General features: G+C 42.8%; 1 protein-coding gene across 1 annotated transcript in view; it reads right to left on the reverse strand.

Moving 5' to 3' along the window:
* Positions 1-15,621: 15,621 nt before the first annotated feature.
* The window catches only part of LOC147626137 (uncharacterized), a 44,039-nt gene continuing 38,458 nt past the window's right edge, over positions 15,622-21,202 (reverse strand). Inside the window, exons 3-4 of the mRNA XM_086816228.1 lie at positions 16,640-16,705; positions 15,622-16,549 (exon numbers count right to left, since the gene is read on the reverse strand). Of these exons, the coding sequence (XP_086672354.1) occupies positions 15,622-16,549; positions 16,640-16,705 (994 nt within the window). The remainder of the gene's footprint in view (positions 16,550-16,639; positions 16,706-21,202) is intronic.

Raw genomic sequence — 21,202 nt, forward strand, 5'->3', positions numbered from 1 at the left:
TAAAGGAGTTTCAAGAACTCGTGGTGGAGGAATAAATGGGACAATGAGCAACATCTTTTTAAGGAACATCAAAATTTGAGGTAAAATTCTAATGATTCTTTGTGGGCATATTGCAGGGTATAGGTATATAGTCTTATATATTATGGGGGGATTTTTTATGGTGAGCATTTTCTAGTGAGTGCTTTTTGGGAATCAGGTTAGCGAATTCCAAAAGATACCCATCCCCCTCCAGCAAGAGAGAGAGGGACGAAGAGAGTTTCATGACATAATTATTTGAGGGAGAGAGAGAGGGTGAGAAAGAGCAAGAGGGAGTGAAAATTGAAAAACATGATAACATCACATCCTCTACATCGAGGTTATTGCTTCAAACCGAAAATAAAACCAAGTTCATTCACGTACAACTTCCAAATACATAAATGTGAAAACCATCATCTTTACTACTATGGGCCTCTTGTCGTTCGGGGTAAAGGCACAAAGTAAGAGAATGGCGTTTGTACCCTTCCACACTTCCTCTATCAAGACACACTTAGACCATTCATCAATAAAAGCATGGGCTCGCCATATCACAATTAAGCCTGCCACTTTGGCCTTCACTTGAGAAATAGCATCATCATTACCATGAAATGGAAAGGGTATGAGACCTTTCCATGCTTGTTCACCATCTATGGTCTTCTGCTTAACCTCCACATTGGTGGTCTCCCTCTGGATACGTGCAGCAACAACTTCAATGCTAATATTTGATGAGGCCATCAAATATTGTTTATGATGAGGCCATCATAAACAATACAAAGGAGGGTTTAGGGTGGTGTACTCTATTAACAAGACTTGGTGGCAATGGTGATTAACAAAGTGCTTTGGAGCTTCTCTCTCTATTTATAGTGGTGGGAGAGGTGTACTCTACTTTACAACAAACAAAATAAAAAACACATTTTGTCTTTTTTAATGTCAATAATAAAGGCATCTTTCCTCGAGTTTCTACACCACAATAATAAAGGCATCTTTTGTACTTTTTGGAGAAGAGCGAGTTTTTTTAATACATGCAATTTCAAATAAGGGTTTGTGTATTTTGTGGTGCACCTTGACACTCTCTCTTCTCTCTCTAGCTCGTCGTTCCCCTCTCATTTTCGTAAGATTTCGAACCGATGAATGCTCGTAATGTGAATACCATTCATCAATACATGACCACATTCTACAATGCCATACATGCTTGAAAATCCACAATCCATAGAGAGAGGGGGAAGAGGGAGGGAGGGAGGGGGAGAAAGATATTGCACAATTGAACCCTCTACAATGAGGTTACTTCCACAAAGGTTACAAAAGTCTCGAAATACTATAGGTCAACTGATAATCCATGCATTTAATTTTCTAAATTAGGGTAGGTTCTCCTACGACACAAGGCATTGTAAAGCTCAAGGTCCGATAGGATAGGTCGATGGATGAACATATTCTCGTTTTGGATCAAGCCTAGCACACACAAATAAATGAAGTATAAGTGCTTGCATGCAAGGTATGACTTCTTCTTGGATTCTCTATCTACAAAATTTGGACACGTACAACACGGTTCATCTTTCACATGCACATCATATATTTCCCACGTGTGAATCATCCCTATGCGATTCGATCTTAAAAACTTCATACTTGTGCTCCACTCTTTGCACTTCTTCTACTACCGTAGCTTTCATTTTCAAAGCGACCTTTATTTTTTTGTCACTTCCTCTGATATCAATGAGCAGTACTTGACTCATGTAATTTCACATACCTAAGCCACCAACCTATGTGTTAGTAGTGGACCCATATGGTGGTACTTTGGAAGTTGCAGTTATAAAGAACCTTAAAGCCCCATCGCTACTCGGAGGGGTGGGCATAGCATCTTGCTCTCCACTTGGGGTGGGCATAACATCTTGCTCTCTCCACCTAGTATCCACCTTCCAATAATGAATATACCTCCTCGTCTATGAGATTAGTTCCTATAGCAAACTGACAATATCTTGGGTGGTGGATTGGGCTTTGGGTCTATGTTGGTGTCCACAATATAGCAATGAAGCATGTGGTTAGGGCAGAACCACATCCATTGTCTAATGAGACTATTAGGGTGCTGGAAATAACCTTCAAAAGATGGTGCTGCTGCAGACACACCCTTCACAGATTCGGCTATGTGTTGCCCACACCTCTTACCCCCACGAGGCGTTCTGCTGCATATGACCTTGCTTCCAATGCATGTCTTTAGGATTTCCCACATTGCTTCGTTCACCTTAAGCTCAATGACACTGCACTTTGTGACTTTCTCTAGTCTTTTTGGAGTACTACTTGTATCATGCTCCTTAAAAATGATCTTCCATGGCCTCCCAACATACTTGTGGTCTCGTACATGTGCATTATACTCTGATCGATACGTGGCCTCATCATCAATATCAATGAGCATAGCAGTTAGTCTCTTATGACATGCACTTTCTTTGTCATTGGTGAGAGAGGTAGGCGCCTTATACATGGGTGTTCCTTCAATTGCCTGATTAACTATTCGAACCACTTGGGCTGGGCTTGTAGACAACCGTTCTTTTAGTTTCTCCAAGCTTAGTCCTCTCCCTATGTGCCTTGAGAGTAACAAACTGCCTTAATGCTTTGCAAAATTGCATTTGCCAAATCGGTAGTACATGCATTGTCAACCTGCATCTATATCCTTCCCCTATAAACTAACTTCCATGCTTGCTTTCTGCTAGGTTTGTTCTTAGGGTATTTGGATCATCATTACTTCTCTCTGTTATTGTCATGACTGAATCCCAATGTGCTATGCACTCCTCCCACTAGCTCAACTAAGAGTTGCTGACATATTTCTTTCCATCACATGACCATTGCGCCACCATTCACATACCAATCAAGCCTCCACTAATGCAACTTCACTGGTAAGAGCCATGAGCCACTTCTCGCACATTGCTTTGTGCTCTCCTTGAGATGTAACGCAATGAAACAGGCAAGACCTCTCCCAATCTATTAGGAAGTTATTTGTCTCACCATTTAACACATGTCGAACTACATTCCAGTTAGCCTGAGCCTCATCTGCCATGAAACATCTACCCTTTCACAACCATGATTTGCCATCACTTCATTAATGCATTCCCAAAACAGACATTGGGCCTCCATATCCTCCTCTTTCATTTCACATGATGCAATTGTTATAGAAGATCTTGCATGCTACATGAAAACTCTAGTCATTTATGATGTATCACACTTGACCAGCTTTGACTACTTTTATACTCTACATTCGTAATATGCAACCTTGGATCATACACATGACAAGCCATGGTCACCCAATTTGATGTTTGTCGGGTGTGGTCAAACTGTATCCACGCATGTCGCAACTCGCTAGAGGAGCTGGTCTTATGCATTCGATTCACCAAATCCAACCTTTAAGCGGGTCCAATGGTGGACATCTTGAAAACAAAGCACTTCTCACTCAAGGACCCTTGTCTCGGGAACCTGCTTCCGTGGAAGAAGTCGTAAGTGCACTCTCACTTCAGCTTTAAAAGTGCATCCAAGCCAAAGCTCTCCTTTGAAGGTCTGACCTCTGAAACCTAAAAATCAAATTGTTTAAATTTCACACTTTACTTATCTATATTTTAATAACTCTTTTATAAAAAATAATTACCCAACCAAATTAGCATACCAACTATCTTCCACCAGTGGTCCCATCTCCTCTGCAATGTTGATAAACTATTGTTCCCCAATGAAATGTGACGAACCACCTTCTTGCACTAGCGATGCCTCGGCATTGTATCTACTCCTAGCACCCTAGAAACACACATTTGTATCTTTCTTGCCTCGGCATTGTGATCTACTCCTAGCACCCTGGACACCATTTGCTTTTGTCTTATCAGTTAGTGCCTTTGATGTGCCTGCCTATACATTGTGTTGATGGAAACTGGTGTGTACCATTAATCGACTCATCGTCTCGTCAGAGGTAATCACATAATATATGTAGCAATGCACATTGCCAGCACCACTGAGCAGTAATGGCAAAGGAGCTTTGCAGATGCATTGCTGCACTCCTCTCTAGTGGGTCGGTGCCTTTAGCATGCTTCCAGTAAAATGTGATGTATTTGACACCTTGTGGTTCTTTAAACGTGGGCAAAGTTCATTCACACACTTCAAACCATCCAGGGAATGGCTTCTCCAACACACTCCAAGGAAGGCAATGTTAGAGGTTTACAGCTTTGACCACCAGTGGGGGGATCATACTTATGCTCCATGGAGTCCATTCTTGAACATGTTCCCATGGTTGGTGGGAACTCAAATGTAATATCACCATTATATTGCCTAGGAATCTCCACGACCTTACTAACCTCTTCGACATTCAACAAAATCTTTGTTAATGTGTTTCCCTTCTTCATGCTCCAAAGGTATTCCAAAATGCTCTTACCATCTCCTCTTGTAAATAGTGGATGAGACTGATGCATCGGTTTTTGTTACCTTGTAAGGGGCTGATAAAATTTATCACATTAGACTGAGTTAGAAGTTCTCTAGGCGGGCTATCTAAGATGGCTATTGGTTGTGGGTTTGAGTTTAACGAAGCATCAACTATTGCAAAGTAATTGGCTAAAAGGGAGTCCTCAAGTATATAGAACTCCTTCCCCTCATGATTAGAGGTTGCCTCTAGAGGGACATGCAACCCTCGGGCCCAATATTTACTATTGCTTGCAATCCATAGAATGAGTGGGGAGTTACTTGTTCTGGTAAGAACTTTGCACTCATGATTAGAGGTTGCCTCTAGAGGGACATGCAACCCTCGGGCCCAATATTTACTATTGCTTGTTGCAATCCATAGAATGAGTGGGGAGTTACTTGTTCTGGTAAGAACTTTGCACTCATAAGAACTCGACCATTGCTAAAACATAGATTCTTCTTAGAAGATGGGAAGGTGATTGTACAGCTCATTATGAAGAGGAACAAAAAAGAAGTACACAAGAACAAGAAAGAATGACACAACAAGTATCAAGTACACATGAAATGAGTGGTGATTAGCACCTTAAATAAGTTGGCCATTTATAATTTGATCATTTTAAAGTAATTATTTTTTTAAATATTAATTTTAAAAAATAAATTATGTGATATATATATATATATTCAAAAATTAGAATATCCCTACATTTGATGCCCCTAATGTTCTTACGAGGTTTTGCGAGCATTTTCGAGCAAGCACTTTTTGGGAATCGAGCGAGCGGATTTCCAAAAGATGCCCCCCTCCCCCAAGAGAAAGAGGGCTGAAGTAAGTTGAAGAGAGCAACATAATATAATTATTTGACACATCCTACAATTGAGGTTATTGGTTTGAACTGATAAAAGGTTACTGCAAAAACTAGCATAACTCACCTGCCCATGTCCCTTTACAAGCACACAAGAGTTGGCTCACATTTATTAATGATAGGGGGGTCATTTGTCAAGGAAACCTTAATGATAGGGGGTCATTTGTCAAGGAAACCTCTTTAAAACCTTAATTAAACCACTCTAGAGAGACAGCAGATGCCCACATAGGGGGTCCACATTTTGGAAAAAAAAGGGGCTTACTCTCCTTAGTTTTGTCAAAGAACGCTCCAATGGTTTCTCATAATGCATACTAGGCCTCAAACCGTTTCGAGCAAAGGAAGGTCACTTTTGCTATAGCTAAACAAGGCCCCGGACATCATTTTCAGCCCCAGCTGAGTAAAAGCCCACGTTAGGTAAAAAATTTCATGTAGTCTACTCAGATTTCCCCATGCACATACATGGAAGAGAAAAACAACTACAAATAAAGGCTCATCAAGTTTGGTTCAATTCCGAATAGTCTCCTTGCTTCCACGGGGCTTCAAATTGGTAAAGTTATCGGTTTTAAACTAGGTAATACTACTCCCAATTTTAGGGGTCCACGTTTGGTTAAAAACTGGCTTCCACTCATCAAATAGCTTCACCCTTTTGTATGTGTTTAGTACTTTTATTATTTTATAGGCATACCAAATCTTGAATTGTTTCGATCAGCTGACGGACCTTTTTAAGCTATTGAACAAGGCCCCAGACATCATTTTCAGCCCCAGCTCAGTAAAATCCCACGTTTGGTAAAAATTTGTTGTAGTCTACTCCAAGTGCCCTATGCTTATATATATATGTGCCTTGCACATAGCTTTCCATGCCTATCAAGTATGTTTCTCTTTTGGATTACCTAGCTACTAAAATAGGGTAGTAAACAGGTAAAAAACATCGATTTTTGGATTACCTAGCTACTAAAATAGGGTAGTAAACAGGTAAAAAACATCAATTTTTGGATGGTCTGGTTAGGGGTCCATGTTTGCTCAAAATAGGGTCTTTTGGTCAACATTAGGTAGTTCCCGTACACCTTCCAAAAATGCAAAAACCAACATCTTTACTACTATGGACCTCGCTTGTTCTTTGGGGTGTAGGCACAAAGTAAGCGAACGGTGTTCGTACCCTTCCGTACTTTCTCTAGCAAGACACGCTCAGACGATTCATCAATAAAACCATGGACTCGCCAAATTGCAATTAAGCCCACCACTTTGTCCTTAACTTGAGAAATAACATCATCATTTCCAGGAAGTGGAAAGGATGTGAGACCTTTCCATGCTTGTGCACCATCTATGGTCTTCTCCTTGATCTCCACATTGGTGGCCTCCCTATGGATACGTGCAGCAACAACTTCAATGCTAACATTTGATGAGGCCATCACAAACAAAAAGAAGGAGGGTTTAGGTTGTTTTACTCTACTAACAAGGCTTGAGAGGTTCAACACTCAACCATTTGGAGCTTGCCTCTATATTTATAGCAGTGGGAGAGGTTTAATACTCAAAATAAAAAACTATATTTGTCTTTTTTAATGCTATTGATAAAGGTATCCTTCCTCGAATTTCAACACCACAATAAAAAACGCATATTTTGAACTTGTTTGGGAAAGAGCGAGTATGTATTTGAAGGAGATAGACATTACACAATAGAACCCTCTACAATGAGGTGACATCCACAAATGTTATCCCAAAATATCGAAGGTCAATTGATTATCCTTGCATTCAAATATCTAAATTAGGGTATGTTCTCCTGCAAGACAAGGCATTGTAAAGCTCAATGTCAAATAGGATAGGTTGGTGGATGAACATATTCTCACTCCAACTTAAGCCCAGCACACATAAATAAATGAAGTACAAGTGCTTGCATGCAAGGTACGGCTTCTTCTTGGCATCTCTATCTGCAAAATCTAGACATGTACAAGACGTTTCGTCTTTCACATGCACATTATATTTTCCCACGTGTGCATCATCCTTGTGCGATTCGATCTTGAAAACTTCATACTTGTGCTCCACTCTTTGCACTTTTTCTACCACCACAGCTTTCATTTTCAAAGTGGACTTTATTTTCTTGGCTGCTTCCTTTGATATTGACGTGCGGTACTTGACTCTTATACCATTTCGCATGCCTGACCCACCAAGCTCTCTGTTAGTAGTGGACCCATATGGCGGATCTTTTAAAGTTACAGTTATAAAGAACCTTGAAGCCCCATTGCTACACAATGGGGTGGGCATAACACCTTCTGCATTCTTGCTGTCCACCTGATATCCACCTTCTCACAAATGAATATACCTCGTTTGTGAGGTTCGTTCCTATAACAACTGGCCATATCTTAGGTGGTGGACTGGGCTTTGGGTCTATGTTGTTTTCCACAATACAGCAATGAAGCATGTGGTCAAGGTAGCACCATATCCATTGTCTAATGAGACCATAGGGTGCTTGCGATAGCCTTCAAAGGAAGCTGCAGGCACACCCTTAGCATATCCGACTATGTGTTTCCCACACCTCTTACCCCCACGAGGCGTTTCGCTGCATGTGACCTTGCTGCCAATGCATGTCCTTTAAATTGCCCACATTGCTTCATTCGCCTTGCACTCAATGACATTGCCCTCTGTGACTTCTGCAATTCTTTTTGGAGTTTTGCTTGTATAATGTTCTTTGAAATTGATCTTATGTGGCCTCCCAGAATACTTGAGGTCTCTTACATGTGTGTTGTACTCTGATCGATGCATAGCCTCTCATCAACAATATCAATTACCACCCTTGACAGTCTCTTGTGAACGTGCACTTTCTTTATCACCAGTGAGAGGGGTAGGTGCCCTGTACATGGGTGTTCCTTCAGTTTCCTGATTAACTGTTCTTCAAACCACTTGGGTAGGGCTTGTAGAGCACCGTTCTTTTAGTTTCTCCAAGCTTGGGCCTCTCCCTATGTGCTTGCCTTGAGTTTAAGAGACTACCTTTGTTCTTTGCAAAATTACATTCCCCGTATCGATGGTACATACATCGTAAAGAGAAATCTTGCATCTATATCCTTCCCTTGTCAGCCAACTTCCATGCTTGCTTTCCACTAGGTTTGTTCTTGGGGTATTTGGACCATCATTACTTCTCTCTATCGTTGTCACATGATTGAATCCCAATGTGCTATGCGCACTTCCCACCAGCTCAACCAAGAGTCCATTGTTAATAAATTCTTGTCCATCACATGACCACTGTGCCACAATTGATGTATCAATCGAGCCTCCACTGATGCAGCTCACTAGTAGGAGCCATGTGCCACTTCACTTCTCACACATTGCTTTGTGCTCTCCTTGAGATGTAACACACACATACTTTGTTGTGTGGGTAACCATGCTTTTCTCCCAATGAAATAGGTAAGACCTCTCCCTATCTGTTAAGACGTTGTTTTTTCCACCACTGAAACACATGTCAAACTACATTCCAATTTGCCTGAGCCTCGTCTGCCATGAAACCATAGAAATCTGCCCTCTCACAACCATGGTTGGCCATCACTATTGCATTTCCAAAACAGACATTGGACCTCCATATCCTCCTCTTTCATTTCACATGTTGAAATGGTGAGAAGATCCTGCATGCTACGTGAAAAACGATGAGTCGTTTAAGAGGTTGTACAATTAGCTTACTCTAACCACCTAAATACTCTAAATTGGTAATTTACTACCTTGGATCATATACATGACAAGCCATGGTCACCCAATGTGGTCGAACTGTATCCACGCATGTCATATATTGCCAAAGCGTCCATCGCATTCAATTCACCAAATCCAACCCCAAAGCGGATCTAATGGTGGACATCTGAAAACATAGCACTTCTCATCCTTAACTTGGGAACCTGCTTCCATGGAAGAAGTCGTAAGTGCACTCTCACTTTAGCTTCAACATTTGTTGAAAGCCATTACCTGAGACAAGAAGACACTTAATCTGGCGATGGGCCCATGCTTTGCATCCCTTTAAACAATTTGAAACATTCTGACAATCTGACAGTCCAAATAGGCAGGCCGCAGCAGCATTTGTTGGTGCTCTTTGTAAGAGGACTCCATCTGGCATACGTTTGGTGATTGCATCTAGAGAAAGGTCCTTCCACTGCCATGTGCATTGATTTAAAACAATTAACTGCTTGCTCACCTTGGCTCACTAAGAGAAATCACCGCAAAAGGGAGCTTCTCAAGCACTCCTTACGCTTTCTGAGAGCACTGCATTGGAGTAAATCTCCGACAGACAGAATCAAGCACAAAATCACTTTCGAGGAAGCCTGGTCTGGCAATTTAACCGTGAAATTTGTCTTGCCTTGTTAGCCGCCTCACCCTTTCAAAATGCAAGCAAAGGTTACTGCCCTGCTGCTGTTGGGCGTATCCTGCTATAAGTGCAGACCAAGAAAATAGGAGTCACTCCATACGGAAGGAAGGCCCCTCTTTGAACAATCAAGAGCATTCTGACACTGACCATGTTGGCGAGCCTTGCCATTACTGCATTCCACAAAACTACGTATCCATGAGAGCATACATATTCATGAGAGTAGTGCCAAGCACAATATCACCTTGCAGCAAACCTTGACAGTCTTGACATACCCCTATGGCAGCACATGGTTTCAGCATGCAAGAAAAGGTAATAACTGCATCTGAGAGAGAGCCCCTTTTTCCGCATCTATTCAAAACAGCTGTGTCATTTCTTATCTTGGCAAGTCAAACATATCCAGCCAGCATCTCAAGAAGGGAGCTCTTCATGCCTCTGTAAGACGGCTACTTTTAGCAGATATATTCTACTTGTCAAGCCAATCATCATATTATTTTTTCCAGTCACAATAATGATGCTTAGCAACCTTTGTCAAACAGACTCATCATACATGTGTTTCGTATTTCAGCTGCTTCTATTGTACCAAAGACTTTCAAAATGCAAGTACAGTTCACTGCATCTAAAGAGAGGTGTAGCCTCCCTCACTGCCAGTGGTCGGGCACACAAGCTCGTGAACCCCCAAAATCGGGCGCCCCCAAGGTCTAGGCACCCCAAGCTCTTGAACCCCCAATATCGGGCACCCCCAAATCAGCACCCAAGTCCGTGAACCACAAGGCCACCTACCAGTCACACAAGGTGGGAATCTCCGGCGGCCCCACTCCCCAAGTTTGGCTACCCACTTGACCGATGAAGCAGTGCTCACCTACTTGTGCTCGGCACCTCTCACCTACTCCAATGGCATATGTCAGTGACCACTTTTAGCACTTGGCTCGTGATAGCCCAAGGTGCCATGCCCATTGTATATAGAGAGACTCTGGTGTACTGAGGAGGATTCCGGATGCAATACATGGTTTTGTGGTGTCCCAACTCTTGCCTAGTTCCATCTTATGTTGCGTGCATGTCACTCTAGGTAGCTCTTGTGTAGTGTTCCGTTCTTGAGTCTATGTGAGTGCGTAGTGGAGTGGGACAGAGAGGTCGCCATCTCCCTAGCTTGTGCTAACTCCGGAGGGTATACTGCCCTAGAGAGGACCCTAGTGATTTAGTGTGCCTGCACAATGGGCATCCTAGTCCGCTACAGGAGGCAATCGTGCAGCATCCATCAAAACAGTTCGAAGAAATTGGACTCAGCCCCTGCCAGGTATACTGGATAATTAGTGCAGTCTAAAAGACTGCCTCCTTGCTTGTCCTTCCAGGCATACTGGAAAATTAGTGCATTTCTCTGCTTCATAAGCAAACGACGTATTGCGCACACAATCACTGAAGCATCTAAGCACTTTTACCTTTTCAAAATAATCTGAAGTAGTCTAGTGCCTTAGTGTAAATCTTTCTGCTCTTCGTGCAAGCCCTCAGTAAGCTTGCCACAAAAGCAGTGCCCTTATCATACTTGGCAAACATGTCCAATAAAACATTGGCAAGGATAATATTGTTTCCCAATAACCCACCTAGCAAGCTCATCATGAATCGGTTTACTCTTTTCAGCTGATCCATGCTGCAATAGTACTCGTGTAGCATATCCTGCAATTGGTGCTCCGAGAGAAAACATCTTGGGATCTCACTAAGCATCACAGCACGATCTCTCTGCATCCGTCATCTGGCAATCGCATCATGAGTTTGCACCCCTTTGTCAGCAACTCCTATGGTGCCACAAGCTCTTACAACGCAAGCAACTGTGACTACATCTGGAGAGTGCCCCTCTGGTTGCATCCATGCAAAACAGCTCGGTGCTCACTCACTAAAATTAGTGAATTTCAACAAATAACGTGCCAAGAATAGAGCTTGTTGTGCTCTTGCAAAAGCCCCACACTTGGCATACATATCGCATGCGGGTAGAGCAAATCACAATACTAGTTCCCAGCAACCCTTGTCTAGCGATCTCGCATGGATTTGTTTCCCCTTGCCAACTGCTTATATGCTGCCACAGGCTTTTAAGACGCAAGCAAAGGCTTCGACACCTGAAGAGAGACCCTCTCCCTGCATCTGTTTCAAATAATTTAGTCTGAGTAAATACATCTTATACATCAAAAGCATTTCAATTGTTTGCACAAGTGCAGCAAACATTGCATGTCTCAGCACTTTTCAAGCAACTTTTTGCCCCTTTTCCATATATTATCATGTACTTTAGTCCATTTATCTATATATTTGCTCTTAGTACAAGCCCTCGAAAAGGCCACAAAAGTAGTACCTTCACTATTGCAAAGAAGTGTTTTGTCACGCACACTTCTCGCATAGACCTCCATCTTGTCCTCTTGTTTACACCAATAGCCCACTTGTTTGATCTCCAAACCAAGATGATTTGTACGGAGTCATCAATCCACAAACAATCTTAAGTATCTTTGTGTTTGCAGTGACGATGTGCAGGGCTTACCTTGTTATTGCAGTTGTCCTTCAAACATTTCTTCCAGAACATGGGATCCTTCAAACATTTCTTCCATAACACGTCATGGGTTCTGTGTCAAGATCACTTGTCCTGTAAGCACAACATACTTTGAAACATTGTTTGACAATCTGATCATAAATTGTTTTCCCCCTCGTCAATTGCTTCCATGCTGCTGTAGCCGGCACCCTTGCCACAGGAACAGCTCCAGATGACATGGCAAAAGTGAAGGTGACTTAGACTTGGTGGATAGCCGGCCATGATGCTCTGACTTGGACTTGGCAGGTAGCTGGCCATTGATGGCTTGGACTACCTACCAGATGGACTACCGGAGTCGGCTACCCACCTACCTACCAGATGGACTACTGGAGTCGGCTACTCACCTACCATCGGCTACCTCTGATTACTCCACTGATCACTCGGCTACCGGGGACTACCACTACCAAGGGCTACTATACATGTACCTTCGGGAGAGCAGATATATATCACATAAAATATCACCATCATCACCATCTTTGTATGCACTGGAGCACTTAGCCTTCTAGTTCCCCACTGTAGCTGAGATTTCTTGCAGATAGTCTAGCAGCCTCATAGTCTAGCCCCTGTGCACTCTCTGTATACCCATGGTTTACCTTTGGCCACTGGTCTAGGTGCTGAGTGTGCGCAGACAGTGGGCTCTCCTTGTATTCCTTGGGACTATATAGTGATTGATCAGTAGTTGGCTATCTTCGTTGTACTGTGTCGCAGTTGTATCTTGTTTGTCCAGTTCTGTTCATTCAGTGCTTGCTTATTGTTTATGTTATGTTCCTGCATCCACTCACTAGAGGTGATCACTCACTCTGCACTGTGCACTTGACTAGTCCTAGATAGTGCTGACTCCCTTGGGCATACTGCCGCTAGAGAGAGAGCCCCCTGAGAGTAGTGGACTTGAGCCACTCAGGCTCGCTACAGGTACACCAAAATTTGGCACACCGGGTTCTCATCATACCAGGAGTGTACAGCTTGAAAGGCTAGTAGAGCCAACCACCTTGGCTACTTAGGCCACCTCTTCCGCTACTCTCTGCACTGTAACCACTTAGCCCATTGGTTTCCACTGCATGCATCAAACACGCTCCTCACACGGCACTGACACTAGCTAGCCCCATCAAAAGCCCTCTATCTAGTCCTCTGAATTTCACCAGAGGAAGAAATTCCGCTACATTCCACCAAGAAAACCCCCTCAACCCCTACCTCTTCCTTCCTTCTCTCCAAGTACCTCATCTTCTTCTGCACCTTGCGCTCCCATGGACCAAGCTGCCAGTCACCCTGAGGCCTTGGCCACTGTGTTGGGCAGAGTCAACGTCAAGCTACCCGCCTTGAAAGGGTCCTCCACAGAGGACGCTGATGATCACATCCGACGATTTCTAGCCATGTGCTGCAGCCGAGGCCTAGTTCGGGAGGATGCCTACTTAGCATTATTCCCTTCTGCTCTGGAAGTCTCTACCAATCATTTTTTGCGTGGGCAGCTCTCCATAATGAATTTTGTACCATGTACTGCCCAAGAAACTATCAGGAGAAGATCCTTAAATATTTCATATCTTATGTGTGTAAACGCTTAGTACTTATAACTATATAAATGCGTGGATTAAATTGGACCAAAAATTATGTACTCACAATGTATCTCCATCAAGATGCTGTTGGATGATCATCGTAATATTGTGATATTGCCATACACCAGTTCTTAGATGTTGGATTCCATCAACTAACAAAGATGTCATTTGCTTACATATAACAATTCTTCTCCTGAAAATGCAGTGAACTCAAAAACTTGGTTCAATATCGGCCGGCCCAAGAGGGGGCATTTTTTCAATAGATCGCCCTGTACACTTGTCAAAAATTCAAAAAGACACTCCAAAATGTCTCCTGATGCGTAGATTCAATCAATAAACATTGGAAAGCCTAAAAAAAAATCATCTACACCAATTTAACATGGAAAACTACATGGTTTTTGCATCAACGTCCACATGAGTTTGCTTATCTTGAGTAAGCTAAAACCATAGTGATATTCACGACCAAATTGTGACCTGACGTAAGGAAAATTACTTGAAAACCTAGATTGACATCGTTATTTAACATTCGATAAACCTACAAAATTTATTTTTCAAAAATCAAGAAACTTGCTTGATGCAGAATTGCATTACAAATAGAGCGAATTAACTGCAACAAAGATGATGCACCAGGACATTTGGGCTACGTAGGTTTAGATGGGCTAGTTTGATATGCATGTGAGTGTCCACTTGTCTATGCTTCGTTTACGTCTGTATGAGCCTCAACTACAACAAGAGGTGCGATAGCAAAGATAACACACACTCACACATGCACAGTGGCATCAATTCAATCTCAAGAACATTAGTACCCCAAAACATAGAAGTGATGTGCCAGCATCCAAACTCGATCAAGTCCATGATCTAAATCAATAGACATAAGCTCCATTGTATATCAGTGTGGAGTAATCAATGCTGACATTGAACGTCAAGAACGTTTGCAGATTTCTATATGTACATGTGCACTTAAATCCAATATAAGAAGCAGCATGCATAACAAGCACAGCAACTAGTCGACAATGAATCTCTGAACCACCATAATAATATGTACACATGGTGTCTCAAGCAAATCACAACTCATGTCTCTCGTCAATATCGAGACGAGCATCGAAAACAAAAATGATGGAGAATATCCTCTAGTGTAGAGATAGTCGAGCCAGGAGACTAAGAGGCCGCTGGAAGGGAGTCCCCACACGACCGTCACATACCATCATCACACGTGGCACCACCTTACATCAATGTAGAGCAAGGTGAGTAGCATATATGGGAAGGGGGACTTGGATTGGAGGAGGAGTGGGGGTCAGGCGGAGTTTCCAAGCCAACAGTCGGTTCCTGAGCCAGCTGCAAGATGGACGAATTGTCTCCCCCTCACCCTCAGCAACTACCACCTCGTTGATTAAGTGGATATAAAGTCTTTCCCACACAAGAGCGTACGGCATACCTATACAGGCAGAGGACACGCCAATGCCCCGCAATCAATCCCCATGAGAGCGTGCATGCTTTTGTAGTACATCTGACATGGTCAGGTCTACGTTTTATTGTGCGAGTGCAGATGTGTATCTCATGGGGGGCGAACCAATACGGCCCCTCCGGTATAGAGCTTTCGGCCTATGTGTGGGATGCAGACTTGTGGTGAAAGTGTGTGCACATGGAAGGGTGGAGCGCCAGGGTGAAGGATGCCCCATAAGTACTACCTCCCCTACTACCAATATTGGTCCCTCCCTTATAAGCTACTTCTCACATGAACCATACCTTGCGTGCTGCAAGAAGAAGATGATGGCCGTATGGATGATGGTTGCCAACAAGCCGCACGAAGAGCACCGTCCAACCACGCTTTCAACTCCCATCTCCCTACCCTCCACACAAGAGTCCTCAGGCGAGCAAAAGAGATGGCTGTGTTGATGTACTGTGAAGCAACCTGGTCGGAGACGTAGGTGCCACTGCAGCAGCTAGGAGCCATGGGTGGGAGAGGATCTTGTTGAGGCGCATGTGCCTTGCGGGATTGCGTTGTAACATAGCCTTGAGGAGGTCCTTGGCGGTTCTAGAGACGGAGGGCCACGGATCTCCTGAGAGGTCTAGCCTGCCTTGCTTCACAGCTGCCACAATCTGGGCGGGCGTCTCGCCGTCGAAGGGATAATAGCCGCAAAGCAATGTATAGAGAAGCACGCCCAAGCTCCACACATCAATTCTCTCGTCATATGTACCTGTGAGTAGCATCTCTGGGGAAAGATAATATAGTGTGCCCTCCATGTCCGCCTCCAAGATGCCTGGGCGGATATCGGCAGAGGAGCCAAAGTCGCCCAACCTGATTATGCTGCTATAGCCTTCGTTTGGATCAAAGGGGCGAGCCAAGAGTATATTCTCCAGCTTGATGTCTCTGTGCATCACCCGGTGGTGATGGCAGAAGCAGACGGCTCGCACAATTGCAGCAAAGGCCTGTGCTGCCTGCGCCTCCGGCAATCGCCGCTCCTTGGTGCTTACCAGATGCTCGAACAGGTGGCCTCCGCCGCACAATTCCAACACCACATGCACGAACTCCTCGTCCTCGAAGATCTCCTCCAGGCGCACTACGTTGAGATGCAGCCCTGCTGCTTTCAGCCGATTGAGCGTCGCAATCTCCTTGCGCACATGCTGCAAGGCACGGGCCTTCAATTTTGGCACTGATTTGCATGCATATTGCAGCCCGCTCTCCTTGTGGGTGCATAATCTCACTGTGCCGTCTGCGCCCTCCCCGAGCTGCTGCCCAATATCATAGGTCTTCTCTAACGACATTGCTTCTGCTTGTGTCTTCTTCTGCTTGCTGTGCAAAAAGCAAAAAGCGAAAAGCGAAAAGCAACGAGAAATCCAAGCTCACATTGTGTTTTCGTTCGTACATATATATATATATGACACAACTTTCTTAGGGTCATTGTTGTGACTAGGGTCGTTGCCGTTGTTGTTGTTGTTGTTGCTGCTGCTGCAGCACTTGCAACACATAAGTTACAATTTGTGAGTATTTGTGCACAAAAACTCTTCAACACTCAAAATGACCTGTTTACAATTGTTTTCATTGAGCACAAGCAATGTTAGATCTAAAGTAACATTTGGCGCATGCCCTTGTTTGAAATGAGCAAACTAGGGGTTTCTATTAGACTTGTTAATAAGGAGAAACTTTCACATAAATATTCTCCAAGTCTCTTATATATGAACCTCTTGGATGCTTTTTTTGTTTAGCTCTCAATTTCGAAAACCTCCCACCACCAGATCTGTACGTACGTTTGGATACACACTTCAGATTTGATAACAATCAAAAACCTAGTGTTATGTCAACTTGAATATTGTTTTACACAATTAGCTTTTAAGAAGGTGATAAATGAAGTTCTACCATGAGAATCTAATACTAAGCGTTCTGTTATCTTTGGTTAATATTATCGTAATTAAAGTAAAAACCACTCTTTAAAGTAGCTAAACAAGACCTTATTCTAGTCCCATGAATATTGGTATGTGATTTACATGTACACATTATGTTTTAGCCTTCGGAGTTAGCGACTTTGCCTCCTCCCTTGCTAGGTCATGCATCATCAAACCACGCCCCACAACTACCTTTGTAAGGCATTGCTAGAACATCATCAGATGACAACTCATCACTTGGGAAATTCCAACATAAATATAGTATGATGAGTGGATTCCATGTTGGTGCTTTTATTCTAAAATGCAAGACAACTAGTATGCTATATGTGTGCACAATATGCAACGCAACATGGTAGATAATTGAACAACCTCTCTCTACCTATACACAAGACCCAAACCTTGTTATACAATCTTGCATTGTCATTGTTAATGATATTTATATTTAAGAGTGTCAAAGTATACTCGTATTTGGAGCTTCCTTGAAGCCACATGATAGATCCTCAAGGAGATATGGAGCATCTCATGCCTTTAGAGTGTCAAAGTATACTCATCTTTGGAGCTTCCTTGAAGCCACATGATAGATCCTCAAGGAGAAACGGAGCATCTCATGCCTTTAGACCTCTATAGACTACAAATGCATGTGGTCTTTATTCTAATTAAGCCTTATTGTAGGAGCAAAGACTAAGGGTTGATCATGTCCATTAAGGCATGAGAATGTTTATAGATGGGAGACTTTACATAAAAGACACTATAACTGTCCTCATCAATAGTACTAATACTCATTTTAAGGAGCAGCATAATTTTAAGGAGGAGATACGTGCCTGGATATGTAGTTATGATTGCTAGTCAGTCTGTACAATTAGCACAACCCCCTCCTCCCCCCGGTGAATATATGCTCATATGCATGCACTTCGGAACAGTAAAGAGAATGCCTTATATTGTGTCTATGATGCATGCCATATGGCATGTTTTTTGGAATTCCTTATGGAGCGGTTACAAAACGTGTGCCATAAGGTAGACAAATCAATTCTATCATGACATATGGCTTGCTTTGTGGATTTTTTGTTTTTAAACTCTCTCTCTCTCTCTCTCTCTCTCTCTCTCTCTCTTGTAATCATAGTGTGCGCGCTCCATATTGCAATTTAAAAAAAACACTAGTTCAAGCAAGCAAAAGTCTAACTCACAATAATACTTTACAATGACATAAACTTTTGCATGGATTTGCATATTAAACTTCTTAAATTTGAGATCACAAACATTGACATGAAAGTAAAATAATATACTAAATACTGTAAATAATGTGCTACCATGTACAACCATTATATTTGGCATGAGAACAGAGTGCCCCACTTTTGACACCCCCACTCTGCCCATAAACTTTGTTAGGCCTACCTCGAGTGAGATATTTACTCTAATCACCCACTGCCACATAGCATCCAAAGCAAGCTCTTGAATACCTCGTGCGAGGTAGTTTTGGGTCTAGATGGCCTGCACATCATCAGAGACTCACTCGCCACATCACACTTGTGCCATTACCTCGGTGAGGTATTCTTTTGCCACTCCCCTATGGACTCCACATAAGCTTGCACACTGAAGCCACCTTGGATCACCCCAATACCTCGGTGAGGTAATTCACACATTTAAAAAATAGTTTCTATTAATATATAATCACATTGGCTAGGTAGAAAAAATAGCAATTCTCTCTTTTAAAAAAAAAACAAGCAATGCAACTCTCAAAATTTTTCCAAATTTGATTTCTTAAGAACTCCGCATACCTTGGTGAGGTATGTATAATGTATTTTTTTTAAATAAAGAACGGGGAGCTTTGCTCAATGAGACAAAAAACAGGGGGTTTTTTAAATTAAAAAAGGGGGGGTTTGTTCAATGAGATGTGTATAATGTATTTTAGAAAATCTCGCATACCATGTTTTATTTTCTAAATCGCTACCTCAGTGAGGTATGAAAAAAGAAGAAGCTATCCTTGTGACACATGGCACATACCAAAATGGACAAAAAGAAGATTAGAAAAAAAATATTCCCCTACCTCATGCGAGTAGGGACACCTTAATCTTGGCCATCATTTTTTTTAGCCCTAATGCATTTGACAATGACACATGGCTATACCTCGCACGAGGTATATAATGTTGTTTTTTTCTCTTTGAGGCTCAGCTCTCTTCCTCTATCTCTTGGATTGGCTTATCAATTAGGATTTGGGTTAAGAGTTGATTAGCATTTGGGTCCCATTTCACACTTGGGCTAGGCCTCTTGTGCATAGGGGAGGTTCTTACCCGGGTATTTAGGATAGTTATTTCTTTTTTCTTAGAGTGGGTCGGCATATGGATCTAACTACCAAAGTAGAGCTCATTGAGCTACTTAAGAGGCATCTCAGCAGCTTGTGAGGACAGGCCAGGGAGGATCATACGTCGACTATGGCTCTTGTTTTTTAGTTAGAAAGCAACGCGGCTGAGGAGAGTGGTAGCTTGTTGGCCAAAGCTTAGATGCATGGAGAGCATCGGGAGGGGGCTATTGAGATGTTTAGACTACTAGATGGGAGAGTCCTCGATAAGGGAAAGCCGTACAAAGTAGAGTGGTGTCGACACCCAGTGGTATGAGATACGTATCAGAGTATGGGGCGATGCCCCTTCACCCGGGAGCTTCCACTTTATTTTTCCATGCAGCTTTATGCAAAGGTTGTGAGGGGTATGGAGGTGGACTATAGCACTCATCAACCTGGTGGAGGCCCTTGTGTAGGGTGCATGCAGGACCAAGAGAGGGGCAGGCAGCAGGCCCTTGTGTAGGGTGCATGCAGGACCAAGAGAGGGGCAAGCAGCAGGCCAAGCTTCCCCCCCTCCAGCCCTTCGACATCGGGAGTCCACTCTTGTTCCACTAGAGATAGTGCAATCCTTGGGTTTGCAAATCGGCTTCGACACACATGCAACCACAAAGTCTATTTGTGATGTGGTAGAGCTCTTCATGCCATCGACCTCCACACACACCCGCATGTATGATTCTAAACAATGCTATTTTTTTTCTTTGCTCACTAGCTTAGTTGTAGCATGTAGTCTGTATAATAGTTAAACTCTTCTTTTTTATGGTGGTGCAGGCCCCTGAGCCGCCACTATCAGTGCCCATAACACATCTCCACCTAGCACATCGTTGGCCCCACCGCCACCAGTTGATTCAAATGCATTATAGGCAGCAAGGGCTGCCCTGGTGGAGAGTGAGAGGGCCCTTGCCGATGTGAAGCAGCACCTTTCTCATGAGACTCTGTACCTAGTTTAATATTTTTTGCCTCCTTGCATATAAATAAACCAAGGTGTATCTCTCAATTCCTAGTTTAATGACTTAGACCCTATTGATATACTAGTTGAGCCCAAAATTATAAGTTGTTTATAGCAAAGATTAAATTGACCCTCAAGCATAGTTTTTTGAATGTTTTCAAGAAACTAACCGGTTTTCTTAAGGTCAAAGATTTATTAAAGAGTTTTGGAATTCACATAAGCCCTTTTGAGAAATTATGTGAAATTGTGCCTTATGATTCTGAAAATTGGCCATGTGGTATACCACAAAAATTCTGGAAAGGGAAGCATCTTATCAATATGCAGTGGTTTACATGCCTTAAAGATTCAGTCTCATTGAGTGCTTGGTGCATGTTTTAAATCATCTTATTTTAAAAGGTTGTTTATGAAATACTACTTTTTGTGGCTACGGTGCCTACTAAGGTACCTCACAAGTCAGGTTGATTCCGTGTGGTTGTCACCCACCCATGCGGGGACTTCACACAAAGGTGTTCCTCTAAGACCTTGATCCTTCCTATTAGACTAAATGTAGACCATTCTTGGCCTCACGTTCATGGATGAAATGAGATTCTTGGACAAGGGTGCTCATCTCGATAACTTTTCCAAAAGACTTGAAATTAGTCTCCCCGTGAACTTTTGTTTAGCCGTGACATTATAGACTCTGGTGAGCTAATCTAGGTTAGATTCTTGAGAATTATGGATGAGTCATCAATGACTCTAATATATATATCAAACTCAATTTTGTTGCTCTGATAATCACTATA

This window comes from Cibotium barometz, chromosome 22 (genome assembly GCF_041138505.1).
Source record: "Cibotium barometz isolate CiBa-2024 chromosome 22, ASM4113850v1, whole genome shotgun sequence".
Lineage (NCBI taxonomy): Eukaryota > Viridiplantae > Streptophyta > Polypodiopsida > Cyatheales > Cibotiaceae > Cibotium > Cibotium barometz.